This window comes from Carassius auratus, chromosome 2 (genome assembly GCF_003368295.1).
Source record: "Carassius auratus strain Wakin chromosome 2, ASM336829v1, whole genome shotgun sequence".
Classification (NCBI taxonomy): domain Eukaryota; kingdom Metazoa; phylum Chordata; class Actinopteri; order Cypriniformes; family Cyprinidae; genus Carassius; species Carassius auratus.
In genome coordinates, this window is record NC_039244.1 from 2,983,331 (window position 1) to 3,000,730 (window position 17,400).

The 17,400-nt window shown below is 35.7% G+C and overlaps 1 protein-coding gene across 1 annotated transcript; it reads right to left on the reverse strand.

Annotated features, from left to right (window-relative positions):
• Window positions 1-1,440: 1,440 nt before the first annotated feature.
• Window positions 1,441-17,400, reverse strand: LOC113112558 (acetyl-coenzyme A synthetase, cytoplasmic-like). Its single transcript, XM_026278245.1, has 18 exons — window positions 17,162-17,400; window positions 16,880-17,075; window positions 13,627-13,718; window positions 13,389-13,492; window positions 12,225-12,297; window positions 11,575-11,650; window positions 8,482-8,563; window positions 8,070-8,207; window positions 7,170-7,340; window positions 6,906-7,039; window positions 5,142-5,274; window positions 4,925-4,981; window positions 4,755-4,835; window positions 4,491-4,599; window positions 3,443-3,511; window positions 2,439-2,615; window positions 2,287-2,361; window positions 1,441-2,205 (listed from the first exon to the last, which is right to left on the reverse strand). Exons 1-18 carry the CDS (start codon window positions 17,319-17,321, stop codon window positions 2,078-2,080), a joined length of 2,055 nt encoding a protein of 684 aa, XP_026134030.1. The 5' UTR covers window positions 17,322-17,400; the 3' UTR covers window positions 1,441-2,077.

The window sequence follows — 17,400 nt, forward strand, 5'->3', positions numbered from 1 at the left end:
CTGCGTGAGACTCAGAGGAGGATCACATCAGGCACTGGACTGTATTGTGTTACTCTAACAGCACAAAGGTTACATTTATAAGGACTTTTAGGTCCCCTTGAAGGAATAGTTCACTCAAAACCGAAAATTTGCTGAAACTTTACTCATCTACATCATGGATGGACTGAGGGTGAGTTTGTTTCTTCATCAGATTTGGAGAAATGAAGCATTTCATCACTTGTTCACTAACTGATGTTCTGCAGTGAATGGGTGCCGTTAGAATGAGAGCCCAAACAGCTGATAAAAACATCACAATAATCCACATCACTCCAGTCCATCAGTTAATGTCTTGAGAAGTGAAAAGATGCACGTTTGTAAGAAACAAATCCATCAAGACGATTATAACTTTGAGTTAAAATGGGAGTTTTCCCGATTACTGACTCATATTTTGGCAAGAAGCAACGGTTTAAAGTTGAAAACATCTAAGTCTTATACTAAAGTTGTAATGTTTGCCTTAGGAAACTCACTGCAGACTGATTGTATTGCTGCATTGTCACTGGATATGGATTTGAGATCTCGTTTGAGTCTGTGCTCGACTCTTGGGTTACATTTATTTAAATCCATGTTTCAGTGGAGAGCCTATCACACCAGAACATCAAGAAAATGTGTGTGGTAAACACATTACATAACAGTTCAATATAACAATCATATAACACAAACTTTATGTTACCATGTAAAACTCTAAAGGAAATACTTCTTATTTATAGATCTTATTTAAATCGTATGAGTGTTTTTAAGCTCTTGTAATATTACATTGTTTCATGGAAGCATCTGTTGTGGTGGAGCTTAAACAGAAAGAAAGAAGAGATGATCCGATCAGAGTTTGAAAAAAAGAGCTTTGGACATAATCTTAAACTGCCTGTGAACATGCATTGTGAAGATTTCAGGAAGATTAAGATTTAAGCAGAATACAACAGGACAGAAGTGCTCCGTAAAGATAGAGAGGGGTCAGTAAGATTGTGTTATTCTCATTGAGTCACAAGGGGAGTGAGTGTGTGTGTGTGTGTGTGTGTGTCTTCAGATTTGGCTTTTTGTGAAGGCCATATGTTTCAAAATGACCTCACAAATTAAATGAAATGTTATTAACTATGATATTATACTGTATATGATATTGACTTGTTCTTTTCTATTTGAATAACTAGTTGGGTTTAGCATAGATAAAAATATGCATTATTAAAATGCAGCTTCTTTAAAAAAAAATTTTTTTTAAATGAGTAGGGAGAGTTCGGGGGGGAAGTGACTCTCATTAAAGCAATCTCATATCAAAATATTAATAGTCATGAATATTTTTGTTGTTTGTGAAATATTAATATAAATAAATAATATACATTATAATAATTTTTTAATACATATTTTAACAAAAACCAACAGCTTTTAATGAATGCAAATAACTGAGAGAACTTATCAGATATGTTTTATTTCATAACAACATAAACAGCACATTAAATGCATTTACTATTTGTAACTAATATTTCTGTCAAAGTAACATTAATAACTGATTATATAAGAGCTTATTCAAGATGCACATTTCTCTCACAATTTTTTTCATAGTAAATAAAAATAAAATGAGATAAAAAAAAAAAAAAAAAACTCAAGCCAGCACAGTTCAAAACAAAGTTGTTTGAATTCCTGATCTTTTTTCGTGAAATGTGAAATTAAATTTTCCTGATGTCTAATATGAAATTGTTTTAGTGGTGTGAAATAATTCAGTGATAGAAACTGCAATTATGGATGCAATTAAAGGCAAATGCAAGTACATTTTCCCTGAAAAAACATCACAAACAAAGAAAAATATTTACAATATGCATCACCTGACAGAATAGAAAAAAAAAAAACAAGAAATCCATGGAAATCTGAATGTATTATAATACCTGTGGGATGTTTAGTATCCTGAGGTGAGGTTTTGTTACACACTTTGTGATTTATTTTGTTTATTTTAGTTTTACCTGAATCAGAGCCGATCCAGGAGAACCAGAGCCGGTTCTAACCCAAACCCAGAGTCTACAGAGGCATCAGAAGGGATTGAAAAGAGCCGTGTTCACGCTGCCGCCTCACATCTTTGGCTGAACAGCACTTCCACGACCTTGGGGTCAGCCAGGGTCGAAAGGTCACCCAGGTCTTTTTCATTGCGGGCGATCTGTCGCAGAACTCGACGCATGATCTTACCTGCAGGACGGGTGAGAAGCTTGAGTTTAGGAGCAAACGCAGAGACGTGGGGAGAAACTGAAAAACGCAAGATCCCGGTACCTGAGCGTGTTTTGGGAAGCCCTGGAGCGTTCTGGATGAAATCTGGGGTGGCGATTGGTCCGATCTTCTCCCTCACTGAATGAAAAGCTCACGTTAGGAAGCATGGAATAGATTCCGATTGTATCTTCTCTAATGTGATCATGAGCTCTGACCTTTTCTCTTTAGTTCCTCCATCAGCGTGCGGTTGAACTCTTTGTGGTCTTTCAGAGTGACGAAGCAGTACAGACACTCTCCCTTCACTGCGTGAGGCCGACTGACCACCGCAGCTTCAGCCACCGATGGGTGTTCGGTCAGAGCCGCCTCCACCTCTGCTGTGCTCAACAGATGACCTGAGACAAGAGACACCACACAGAAATAATCACTGCTGTTCACAGCTCCGGGGGCAGTATGACTGCTCTTATAAACAATGAATACTTTTATTCTGCAAGGATGCATTCAATTGGTCAAAAGTGGCAGTAAATGCATTCATGAATCATGGTTTCCACCACAATATGAAGCGGCAACTGTTTTCAACATTGGCATTCAAACAGAAAGTAATAATTAAAAAAGATTTCACAATATTACTGTTTACTGTATGTTTGATCAGATAAATCTAGACTTGGTGAGCAGAAGAGATTTCATCAAAAACATTTAAAACTTATAATGTTTCAAAATTTTTTACAAGTGCTTGGATATAAATAAAATATAGATATAATATTTATATAGACATAAATAAGCTGCAATCTAGTATTTGAAAAGATAACTTAAACTATTAGTTTTATTAAGAAATGTCCTGTTTTGCATCTTGCACATATTTAGTATTTCATACATATTATTGCACTTGGAAAAAATAACAGTTATAGCAACTGTATGTAGTTTTTTTTTTTTTTTTTTTTGCGACATTGGAGTCGAATCCAGAGTTGTAAATACATCACTGTCGTGATTACATTTGTTTCTGTCGATTTCATCCTCGATCACCAGAACACACGTTTGGAAAAGAAACAGAAGCCATACGTCTTATTAGAAGTCAGTGTACCATCAGAATGATTTTAAAATTGATATTTCAGGGTAAAAAACAAACATACAGTAGCTTCTGGAATGCTGAGAAGGAGTTAGGAATAGTAGCCTAATAATGTGTCATCTCTGATGGCCAGGAGACACTGAAACACAGTCTCACCAGAGACATTCAGCATGTCATCGATCCGGCCGGTGATCCAGTAATATCCGTCCTTGTCCCGTCTGCAGCCTGAGGACAGAAGGACACTCGGTTACAGTAACACACATCCCTCATGCTGTAAATAGTAGCTGCTGAAGTCTGGTGACTCTGCTGAAACAGCCACATGGTGACTGGTAATGTACATGTGACGAATACATATTAAGAAACTGCCTGTGATTCAGTAAGATTGCTTTTGGATGTAAAGTAATGCATTACTTTATGAATTTACATCATAACACAAAAGTTACTTTTTCAAACAAATAACAGATTTATTTACTGATGAATCCACTTTTAATTTTACCCATACAGCAAAAAAAAAAAAAAAAACAACAACGAAAAAAAAACATATTGTACATTGTTTTTTTATTTTATTTTAATTTCATCGCTTTCTGGAAGAAACATGCAAAGCAACCTTACCTTCTGAATTTACATCATAATACCTAAATTACTTTCAATTTAGTAACTTGTGTGATATTTAAAAAAAAAAAAAAAATATATATATATATATATATATATATATATATATATATATATATTTCAAAATGTATTCCAATTTTACAGTGTTATATACACATTCACATCTATTAAAAAAAAAAAAATATATATATATATATATATATATATATATATATATATTTCAAAATGTATTCCAATTTTACAGTGTTATATACACATTCACATCTATTAAAAAAAAAAAAATATATATATATATATATATATATATATATATATATATTTTTTTTTTTTTTTTTTTTTTTTTATAGATGTGTATGTGTAAATAACACTGTAAAATTGGAATTCATTTTGAAATATATTCTGGCCTATGAAAGTTGAAATTAAATATATATATATATTTGCCATATGGACTTCCAGACGTGAGAGAATGTGACACAAAATTCTATAAAAAGTAACAATCATAATCATTAACTTTTGGAATAATGTAACATTCCACTTTGAAATGTAACATTCACCAAGACTTTTTCTTGATATGGATGTTTTGCTACATTACCATCTCCTGTCACATAGAATCCTGGGAATTTTCTGAAGTAGGTGCTCTCGAATCGCTCCTGATTCCCGTACACACCCCTCATGATTCCCGGCCAAGGCTTCCGGAAAACCTTCGACCAAAACATCAGTTTCTAGTCAGAATAAACTGCCACGGTTTGGAATATTTAAACAACTGCTTGATCTTTAAAGATGAAACGTTATCAGAGTTCAGAAGATCATTCGATGTTTACTTTTTAACCAATCTAAACCTAGGATGAAATCTCACCAGGTATCCCTCTGCCTCGCCTTCTAATTCTTCTCCGTGTTCATTGAGAATGGCAGGCTGGACTCCAAAAAATGGGCAGGTCTGCACAGAGAGACAACCGTCATCCATCCCCATTTAAACAGATACACATTTAAGATGTGATTAGTGAAGGTGGATCTCAGGAGACTCACGGCAGATCCAGGCTTCAGTGGTGTAGCAGCTGGAAGTGGAGTCAGAACATGGCCACCCTGCCGACGCAACACACAGAGTTAACTCATAACTTATTATTATTATTAAGTGTCTATTGTATGACATTTCATGCAAGCAAGTATGCACTTTAAATCTGCATTTTACCACAGTTAAAGGGGGTTTTATGCAATTTTGTTTTGATTGTTAAAAATGTTTTACCGTCTCTGTTTGCCAGAAGGTGTCGATAACCGGACAGCGCTGCTGACCCACAACATCATAATACCAAAGCCAAGCCTCCGGGTTAATAGGCTCACCTACTGTACCCAACACACGCAAACTGGACAGATCAAACCTGACACAGACAGAAACAAGATTACTAAGATAACTAGTTATACACACTGCGGTGCAATATTTGTACAATATCCATGTTTGAAGCACATACTGTGTGTTGTGCAAAACGATAATGAAAGAAGGTAATTTTAGGTTGCACTAAAAACCTTTGATAGTGTAAACTCTCTATGAGCATAATACCACACTGAGAGATGTGTGAGATACCAAGAGTTCAGCACTATTGGCTACTAGTTAACCATTTAACATCATCTGTCAACATTTAACAACACTGACCTGTTGCATTATCTTTAATAAGTCAATTTAAACATCCTGTGATTCTGAAACGGTTCAATGAAGGATTTGGTTTGCTGAGGCCTCCAGCTCCCCCTGGAGGACAGCCCTTTGTACAATACAATAATATTTATGCATGCAAATATTAATTACTATTATTATATAAATGCATTTATTATTACATAACGTCAACAATAATAGCTGTTATTTTCTATATATTTTTTGTCATAGGTTGTGGATAAACTATATTTGTATAAAAAATAACTTTTAAAGTGATGTATAATATTTTATAAGTAAAAATGTTAATCGTATTTGTGTATATATATATATATATATATATATATATATATATATATATATATATATATATATATATATATAATATTTGTAGCAACAAATGCATTTAAAAAACGAAATAATAATAATTCTAAATTGAATAATTTTTACTATTGTTGTTTACATCTTTTACTTTCTAAAAGGTTATAATCGTCTTGATGGATTTGTTTCTTACAAACGTGCATCTTTTCACTACTCAAGACATTAACTGATGGACTGGAGTGATGTGGATTATTGTGATGTTTTTATCAGCTGTTTGGACTCTCATTCTGACGGCACCCATTCACTGTAGGGCATCCATTGGTGAGGATTATGAGGATACATATGGATGTGTGTGTGTGTGTGTTTGTTTGTTTGTGTGTGTGTGTTTGTTTGTTTGTTTGGTTGGTTGTGTGTGTGTTTGTGTGTATGTGTGTGTGTGTGTGTGTGTGTGTGTGTGTGTGTGTGTGTGTGTGTGTGTGTGTGTGTGTGTGTGTGTGTGTGTGCGCGTGTGTGTGTGTGTGTGTTCGTGTGTGTGTGTGTGTGTGTGTTCGTGTGTGTGTGTGTGTGTGTGTTTGTGTGTGTGTGTGTGTGTTTGTGTGTGTGTGTGTGTGTGTGTGCGTGTGTGTGTGTGTGTGTGTTCGTGTGTGTGTGTGTGTTTGTGTGTGTGTGTGTGTGTGTGTGTGTTTGTGTGTGTGTGTGTGTGTGTGTGCGTGTGTGTGTGTGTGTGTGTGTGTGTGTGTTCGTGTGTGTGTGTGTGTGTGTGTGTGTTTGTGTGTGTGTGTGTGTGTGTTTGTGTGTGTGTGTGTTTGTGTGTGTGTGTGTGTGTGTGTGTGTGTGTGTGTGTGTGTGTGTTTGTGTGTGTGTGTGTTTGTGTGTGTGTGTTTGTGTGTGTGTGTGTGTGTGTGTTTGTGTGTGTGTGTGCGTGTGTGTGTGTGCGTGTGTGTGTGTGTGTGTGTGTGTGCGTGTGTTCGTGTGTATGTGTGTGTGTGTGCGTGTGTGTGTGCGTGTGTGTGTGCGCGTGTGTGTGTGTGTGTGTGTGCTCACCGCTGCAGTGGTTCTCTCCCGTATTTCATCAGCAGTCTTATAGCAGTGGGTGCAGTGTAGAACTTGGAGACTCCGTACTTCTCAATGATCTCCCACAGTCTGCCCACATGAGGATACACCGGCACCCCTTCGAACTACACACCACATCACTCTCATTCAAACTGTTTGTGGTAAATTATCAGATTTACTTGATATTTTTGGAAATTACAGTAAAAGCTATGCTGAACATTGCAGAAACAAGTTTATCTGCATCATATTTCTTACCAGTACGCTGGTGGCACCGTTGGCTAGCGGGCCGTACGTGATGTAGGAGTGGCCTGTGATCCAGCCAATGTCTGCAGTGCACCAGTAAACATCATCATGGTGATAATCGAAAACATATTTGAAGGTCAGTGATGTATAGAGCATATAACCAGTGACGGTGTGAACGACCCCCTGTATAGAAATGAAGAAATGAACCAATGAAATTAATACTCACGTACTGTTTAGTGCACACTGTGCAGTATATACTGTATACTGCCTTCCATTTATAAAAAGAAAATAAAAATAGTATGTGAAGCAATATGTGCTGCTGAAACTTTTTAAACAATATCATACTAAAAGTGTTGTCACATTGATTTAACAAGTAGGCTACTGATGGAAATAGGTTACCATTACAAGATAACTTTTAGTACATTTAGCAGCATTTATTTGATCAAAAATAGTGACAATTTTAAAATATTATTACAATTTAAAATAATAGTTTTTTTATTTCAATATATTTTAAAATGTAATTTATTCCTGTAATTTTCAGCATCATTCCTCCAGTCTTCAGTGTCACATGATCTTCAGAAATCATTCGAATATGATGATTTGCTGCTTAAGAAACATTTCTGATTATTATCAATGTTAAAAACAGTTGTGCTGCTTCACATTTTTGTGATTTTTCTTTTCTTTTCAGGATTCTTTGATGAACAGAAAGTTCAAAAGAACAGCATTTATTTGAAATAACATTATAAGTCTCTTTACTGTCACTTTTGGTCAATTTAATGCATCCTTGCTGAATAAAAGTATTAATTTCTTTCAAAAAGAAAAATCAGACTGAGCTGAATTTGTACACTGTAGTGTATGCATGTACTGTACGGAATATAATACTTCTATATTTCTAGGTGAGCGGTCCCTTGCCTTGGGTTTTCCGGTCGAGCCGCTGGTGTAAAGTATGAAGAGAGGATCTTCTGAGTCCATCCACTCCGGCTCACACTCGTCTGACACACCCTCCATCAGATCATCCCACCAAATGTCACATGATTCATCCCATGGGGTCTGGAGCACACACACACACACACACACACACACATTTTTCTAGAGAGTAGGATTTGAGAGGTTTTTAAATTAATAGGAAAATATTGCCATTATATATATATATATATATATATATATATATATATATATATATATATATATATATACATATAGGTTTTTTCTTCTAAAGGTAGGAACATTTTGCCATAATTTACTTTCCATTCAACAAAAATGCATGGTAATTTTTCATGCTAGAAAAGTATCAAATAAGTTAAAACTGGTCTGTTTGACCAACCTGTAGTTTGTTGGAGGCATCACTGTTTGTTCTGAAGGCATGATGTTTGACCACCACACACTTCTGAACACACAAGTCCATGCTGAGGAAGACAGAGATCACAATATGTACATAAAATTATATTTGCAAATTGACTCTGGCTGTGATGATTAGGCAGATGAGGACTTAACCATTAGGCAAAGGTAGGCGACCGCCTTGGGCCCCCAAAAGCCAAGGGACCCCTAAACTGCTTGATGCATGGACGCACGAGTGGTTGGTGTGGTGTTCATTACCACAACAACTGTCAGAATTTACTGTTTTTTAATTTTGATTAATTTTTGATTAATCCATTAAAAAGGAATACAGAAAAATGGATTTGAAAGGACAGAATTTCGGCCCAAGAATGACATTTTTGTTAACTTTTTAAATTATACAAGTTTCATGATTTCGATTAAGTAGACATGCTTTTTGATTAATATTTTAATATAACCATCCAGAAAAATGTAAATGTAAAAATGGATTAAAAATAAAATAAATGGGTAAAAATAAAACAGATTTCATAGGGCCTTACAAATGAAAATATCATGCATATGAAGCTATATTTGAATTCTAAGCAACAGTGTGTATGTTTATTGTTTTAAGTCGAGCTCACTCGTTTCTGTGAAGGACCCAAAAAAAGAGAAAACATCACACTTACTTTCCACACAGGCACACTTCATGACTGAAATAATCCTTAGATGTGTAAATGTATCATTTCATTCAGTTTCATTCAAATTTTTTAATTAAAATAAATAAAAGAAAATACATGTATTTTAAAGCTTAGAATTATCCTTAGACAATTGCTTAGTGAATGACCTCAAGCACCACCTGGTGTCCAACCTAAATGTGAACAAGGAGTTTACAGCATAAAAGAAATCCATTATTTATAACGTACATGAAAAACTTAACACCACTATGACATATTGATAACACTGAACCTTTTATAATGCTCTTAATGACATGTCGATGCATACTGTATGCATTAGTGTGTGTGGTGGTGCTTATGGGGTATGGTCAGGAATTTGCCTGAAAGTGATTAACGGGCCTCGTTTTTACCTAAATGATTTATACTTTATTTTAATATATATTAAAAATGTATAAGGTGTGCATTGTAGCTGACACCTAAATGAACACATTACAATTGTTTTATGACTGCAAGTCTTTCTCCTCAAATGCTATTGAGCTTCAAATTTGCTTTTGAGCCCATGTGCAAGAGTAGCATAATTTACATATGATTTACAGATAATTTTAATAATATCAAACATTTAATACAATTGTACATTATGGCTGACAACTACATGAACAATTACAGTTGTTTTATGAATATAAGTCATTCCCTTCAAATGCTACTGACGTTAGAAAAGTGTATACCAATATCGCATGTAACTTTAGAGACGGTCCTTAAATTGAGACTCGTCCAACGTCCAATGTCAAGTCAACTTTATGTCTGTTTTTTTTTTTTTTTTTTTCGTTTTCTTTTCTCTTCGCTGGATTGATGATGTACTCTACCCGGGCATAGATGTTCATCCATCAATCATGAACAACTCTGGGAGTTGGTGCCCTACTCTGCGTCTAGGGAGCGACGGTACCTTTAATATTTCAGACACTAGTCCATATCGAGATTTGATTAAATGCTCTACTTTTGATTTATTCATTAAAAAATGGCCGAATTCCGTGACGTTCTGCTTTATACAGCAAGTTCCATTTCCGCTATTCAATCCATGTCGCTTTTCAAACGGGGTGAATTTATGAATGAAAGTGTGAAAGTTCTGACGCAAAACGAAGTTGTTACGTATCCTCACGCTTTTTAAAAGTGGATAACTATGTTTGACAGGTGCAATATTTGAAAATTGAAAATTATTAATTTATTTTTTAAATTACATTATATCTGAATATATGTCAGAGTTCGGAGCGTGTTCATGAATCATTTGAGTCAGTTCAGGAGTTCGGAGCGGGATCGCGAATCATTTGAGTCAGTTTGGGGATCGCAAATCATTTGAATCAGTTCGGGAGTTCGGAGAGGGTTCGCGAATCATTTGAGTCAGTTTGGGGATCGCGAATCATTTGAATCAGTTTGGGAGTTCGGAGCGGGATTGCGAATCATTTGAATCAGTTCGGGAGTTCGTAGCGGGATCGCGAATCATTTGAGTCAGTTATGGGGATCCCGAATCATTTGAGTCAGTTCGGGATTTCGGAGCGGGTTCGCGAATCATTTGAGTCAGTTTGTGGATCGCAAATCATTTGAATCAGTTCGGGAGTTCGGATGGGCTTCGCGGATCATTTGAATCAGTTCGGGAGTTTGTAGCGGGTTCGCGAATCATTTGAGTCAGTTCGGGAGTTCAAAGCGGGTTCGCGAATCATTTGAGTCAGTTTGGGGATCGCAAATCATTTGAATCAGTTTTGGAGTTCGGAGCGGGATCACGAATCACGAAAGATTCGCGCTTGTACATTTTCAAATTGGCCATAACCTTTAATTTGTTGCTGCCAACTGGGGTGGCAGCAGGGGTGGCAAGGCTTTCGCCACCCTATGCCACCCCGATAGATCCACCCCTGGTTTCTAGAGCATTACTATGTGGTTGTTAAGGCATTTTTAGAGGTTTTTGCTCATTTGTAAGCTCATATGAGTAAGAATGAATAATAATAGTAATGTTTGCACACATGTTCTCATCATGGCATTATTTACATTTATGCATTTAGCAGATGCTTTTATCCAAAGCAACTTACAGTGCATTCAGGCTAACATTATTATTATTAATTTTTTACCTAACATGTGCTCCCTGGGAATCGAACCCACAACCTTGTGCTGCTAACGCAATGCTCTAGCAATTGAGCTACAGGAAAACAGGATTAAGCCATTTATTGAGTGACACCGTCAATAATCATAAATGATTATGCACCAAATCAACAACATCATCATTCAGTCACACCCTACACAATTCACAAGCTGTGTTACATGCTTGCCTGGCAAACCCTGGCAGTCTCTGACTGGGTGAGTGCTCTGGTGTGTGTGTGTGTGTGTGTGTGTGTGTGTGTAATGGATGGGTGAGAGGTTGATGTAAACAAACAGGGATGTACCTCTCCTTACAGCGCTCCAGAGCTTCAGACGCAATCTTCTTCAGATTGATCAGCTTGTCACCTCTGTAAACACCATCTGTAGGACACATATGCACACAGAGAGAGAGAGAAAGAGCAAACACATGAGATAGGAAGAGAAAGATAGACTGTAGGAAGATGCACATGATTGTATCAGTCCTTCAGGAAACAAACATGTTTATTATAGGTACAAGTTTGCTGGAATCATTGACTCTGGAGAAGAAATCAGACAAAGCTTGTGTGGTGACAAAATATCATTGAGTTTATATGTAGAGGCTACTACTACCCGAAATAAAATTATAAATATGTATACTGTACATCCTTAGCAGCCTGAAATAAAAACTAATGCAACTATTTAAAGATACAGCTGGATAAAATCAAAGCAATCACCCTCCTCCTAAACATGACTTGTAAACTCAATCAAGTGGAGCTAAACACCTTCTCAATGGCACACCAAGCCATTTGACGTTCAACTGTGCTCAGCTGATTAAAATGTGATTCAGACTTCGCCGACAGTCAAAAGTGTAACTACAGATCTCTCGTCACATTATCTCTGGGTATCACGTACTGTATTTCATCATTCTCATCGTGCTAAACAAAACAATCCTCGTCAATAAAACACTTAATGTTACCTGCTGTTACCAGGATGTTGCACTGAGCATCCATGATCCTCTCGCACAGAGACTCAGACGAGAAACCTGCAAACTGAACGAGGAAGACAGGAGAGAGTTAGACGCTTCTGCATCTGCTTTCATCTTTATTTCTCAAGATAAATTATATATCTGGATATCTGAGGTTCCAAAACAAATGATCAGAATAACAGCCTGGCTGAAATGGGGTCATCACACAAACATAAAAATAGGCTTTGATATCAGATATATAGAGAACCCTTGAAAGCACTTCAGTGCTATTTTAAACTCTATATACAAACTTCACATGGCTGAAGAGGCTTGGCGGGCAGAAATAGTCCTGGCAGTGTAAATGAGGCTGCATTCATTTCATGCATATTAACAACACTGTGCTAAACTCTCCATCTGATCATCCACAAACTTAAACAACCACCCTCAGTCCATCCAAGATCTAGAAATCTAGCATTGCATCACTTTCTTAGCAATGGAAGCTCTGGAGTGAATGGGTGCCGTCAGAATGAGAGTAATCCACAGCACTCAAGTACATCAGTTAACGTCTTCTGATGTGAAAAGCTGCGTGTTTGTATGAAAAAAATCCATCATTATAATGTTTTTAACTTCAAATCCTCACTTTGGCCAAATAATGAATCCATAATCCATAATAACGCTTCCTCCAGTGAAAAAAGTCCATCTCCTTTTTCATCTTTCAAAATCCACATATTTGTTTAGAGCAGTTTTGGACTGTTTTGGAAATCTGTGCAGATTTCTCTCATAATTTGAGATGTATTATTAGAGATCATTTGAGAATATTATGGATAGAGGACTCGTATTTTAGCCAGAAGCAATGGTTTGTTAATATGTCCTAACACACAGCTTTTTGCTACATGAGATATTAACTGATGGACTGGAGTGCCGTGGATCACTTGTGGTGTTTTTATCAGCTGTTTGGACTCTCATTCTGACGGCACCCATTCACTGCAGAGCATCCATTGCTGAGCAAGTAATGCAGTGCTGTTTTTCTCCAAATCTGATGAAGAAACAAACTCATCTACATCTTGGATGGGCTGAGGATGAGGATATTTTCAGCTAATTTTTGGATGAACTATTCCTAAACCCAGAATATTTCTTTAATGTAAAACTATACCACAGATCTGTAAAGCTGCTCACCACTATCGAGTGAACAGCCCCGATTCTTGCACACGCCAGCATCGTATACACCAGCTCTGGAATCATGGGTAAGTAAATGGCCACTCTGTCTCCTTTCTTCACACCTGGACCACAGAAAAAAGTACTGTTGTGAATCTGAATGTGTTAATGTAAATGCTCACACATGGATGTCAGGTTCAGCACACTGATATTGGATTTGCAGAGTAAATGTAAACCCAGAGGAGGATGATGGTCTTACCCAACAGCTTCAGTGCATTGGCACATCGGCACACGCTTCTCAACAGCTGGATGTAGGTGATGGTCTGGTGATGAGTAGGTGAGTTCCCCTCCCTGCAGGAAAAACCATTAGCAAATAATGGATTCATGGACTTCATGATGCAATAAAGTGTTGCTGGCCTTTTGAACATACTTTATCAGACACATTAGGCACATAAATACACAATTAAACTGTGTTTCAAGTGATTTTGCAATTACAAAAAGTCTGAGACCGACTGTGAAAATTATTCTATTTTGCATTTAATACATCACGATAAATTATATTATCAGCAATTTGAGTGAAAAGTTGAATGCAGTGTTAAACTATAAAGAACTGTTTTCATTTAATGAAATAAATCTGAAATAAAATATAAAAATATATTAGATGAATAACAAATAAACAAAATAAATTAGATTACGTACTAAAATTACTTTTATAGTCATTTTACTTTTATATAATATTACTAATATTAATAGTAATATAATATTTTATATATATATATATATATATATATATATATATATATATATATATATATATATATATATATATAAATAATCACTATGTATAATGATATTAAACAAATAGGAATATTAAAAACATAAACGAATAAAATTTTAAAAAGTGCAAAACTGAAAATGTTAAAAATTTCAATATTAGTTCAATAATAATAATAATAATAATAATAATAATTAAATATTAATTTTTAATATTAATAAATGCTATAATAGTATATAAGGAATACTAAAATAGTACTGTTTGGGGAAAAAGAAACCTTTTTAACAAACACACGATTTAACTTTTTTTTCTTTTCTTTTTTTTAACAATAGCATTATTTCCTCCAAAGAGCTTCTTGTGCTTTAATGGAAGTAAAAAATCTCACATGATCAGCGACACTAAATTACTTTAATCTTGTCATTTTTTAAATAATGCAGAATATATAACAATTCATCTTCGTTTTATGCCATAATATTAATTTGTTGTTTTCAACACTAAAACTGTTTATTCCCACACAGAAATTAGACTTTGATAGTCAGTGTGGTCTCAGACTTTTGGACCCCACTGTACGCGTCTCATTTTTACAGGAATACGGTTGTACTTTGGCTCTGCGTCCTGCATTAGATCTGAATGTCCGTCGGCTGTTCGTTTGGCCATTGGGCTTCATTTATTGCACAAGTCAATTCAGCAGATTGTAATATGGCAACATGTCTTGCTAACTACACTTCAGTCTTAGATTTTTTACGTTTTCTGAAGACAATTAGTTTGTTTGTGCAAAAGATGCTGCTTTTAGGTTTGTAGCTTGTGTGCAAATTCACCCAACACAAGGAACACTGAAATCTCAATGAAAGCTTTCAGTCTCGGTTTACTGTGCAGCTGCACCTGGCCGTCCAAAAAAGGAAAGATCAAGCTAAGCGACCCCTTAGGTATGAATAGATGACAGCACAAAGAATAGATGCTGACCTCTGTTGTCGCACATTGCATCATATTTTGTATTACATAACAAAGAACCCATATGTTTGAGGATATGTAGTGTTCACAGTGCTTTTAAGAGCCTGTGTGAAATCCTCTGTCCTCCATTAGCAACTGATGGTTAATGTCTAACTGAAGTGTGGCCTCAGCATGGCTCTCATGCTTCAGTTCTTGGCATTTATCAGGAAACTCTCTGCCAAAACCACCTCATGTAACGTGCCAGAGAGAGACAGTCTAGACTGTCAGAACTACAGCCGCAGGAATCTGTCCTCATAGCACGCTTCTGTTCTCCCATGCAAACCTCTTCATTTGATATTATTCATATGTTTAGATTTAGATTACCACAGACATTTTTCTATTGACCTAAAATCTTAATAAATACTAAATTGTATTTTGCTTGAATAATAATAACAATAATAATGATGATAATAATAATAATTATATATATATATATATATAGAGAGAGAGAGAGAGAGAGAGAGAGAGAAATTAAATAATAAATAATACTTTTTTCCTTTCTTTTTTTTGACTGTTAGATTAATGAGAATACATTAAGAATAGTGCAATCTGTGTAAAAAAAAAGAAAAAAAAATTAATAATAATAATGTTGCTGTAGAGTTTTTATATAGATTTTAGGTTTAGAAGTGCTAAATAGCCATGAAAACAATAATGCTCATAAAAATGTGTTATATTAAAAATGCACAATATATATAATAATATGCAAATATGTGTAATAATAAAATAGGCACAATAAACTTTCTTATTTCCTTACAAATTTTGGGTGAAATATGACCCACTGTTAGAATTGCAGATGCCTGATTTGATTTGAGTGGTTCTGTATATAACAGCAGTTACATGACACCCCTTGTTCCACGAGACTATTAATACTTCAGAGCACAGCTAACACAAACAACAATGATTATTCTGAGTGCTGCTGAAGCATGTCACCGGCATACAGTGTGACATCAAGCCAATATTATATCACTTTGAAAAAATATCGGAAAGAGAGATTCAATCAAACTGGAATTAATATTTGGATGACTTCTCCTGGTTCGTTCATGCAATTCTTACAGGAACCATCTTATCACAGTTTACAGTATGTAATCAAAGTGTTGTGTGATAGCTGGTGTCAAATGTAGGTGACGTGGTTCAATAACACTCATAATAATCATTGTGCACGGCCTCTTCTGGAGCTTCTGCCAAGCCCTACAAGAAAATACTTATAAAATCATATTTTCAACATTAAAAGTACAGATCGGACCTTGCACGAATGCATTAATGCAAAACTATTTAGACTTTAGAGTATTTAGAATTTGAATTTTATTAGAATTAAATGATGTATAATTATAACTAAGTATTATATTTGTAATGATAATTCATTTTATATATTTATGACCATGTTGCAACATACTTACTTTTTTAACTAAAACTGACATTAAAATACACACACACACACACACACACACACACACTGGTATATTATTAGTAATATTACTAACAATATTAGTATAATATTAATATTACCATATATAAAAATAGTAAACAAATAGCCATATTAAAACAGAATTCACACAAAACAAAGCACTAAAATGTCTTAGCATTTTTTTTTTAGCAAATTCTTTATATTTGCTACGTTTCTTTTGCTTTTGCTTTGACACTATCGGCAGGCCTCAAATGCATCAACTGATGAATGAAATCAATCATGCATTATATGCAGATGTAGTTCTGTGCATCATTTCAGCACAGTGAAAACATGTTAGTTTACCAGTAGTAAGCCACTTTCTCTCCCAGGTTCCTCTCATGCACGTTTCGGTCAAGGACGTTATAGCAGATGTTGGTTCTTGCTCCCTCCATGAACTTGATGTAAATGTTCCCCTTGTTGACGTCAAAGTTATATTGCAGCATCTGGCCTGATGGAGGCTTCTTCCAGTAAAACTCTTGAGCAACATCAGCCCAGAACTCTGCAATGCATGTTAAATGAACAGGTTTATTGCATCTTACATTGGAGCATCCCTCTCATTTATATGCATGCACCGTTTTACGGTACCTTCAGGCTCCTCTGTAGACTTTTTGTATATGGCAAGATATGCATCAAAGTCTGGCACATGTGCATCAGTGAACAGGCCGTCGGATGGATGGTAAATCTTCTCCTCCGGCTCCTGAGGTCCTGAAATGACCCTGTTGGTGGAGTCTGAAACGGGAGACATCTGTCAATCCGTATGAACTGTGTCAGGATAGATGTCAGTCAGTAGATTAAGCTTTCTGGCTGTGCATGTGGTGTGCACC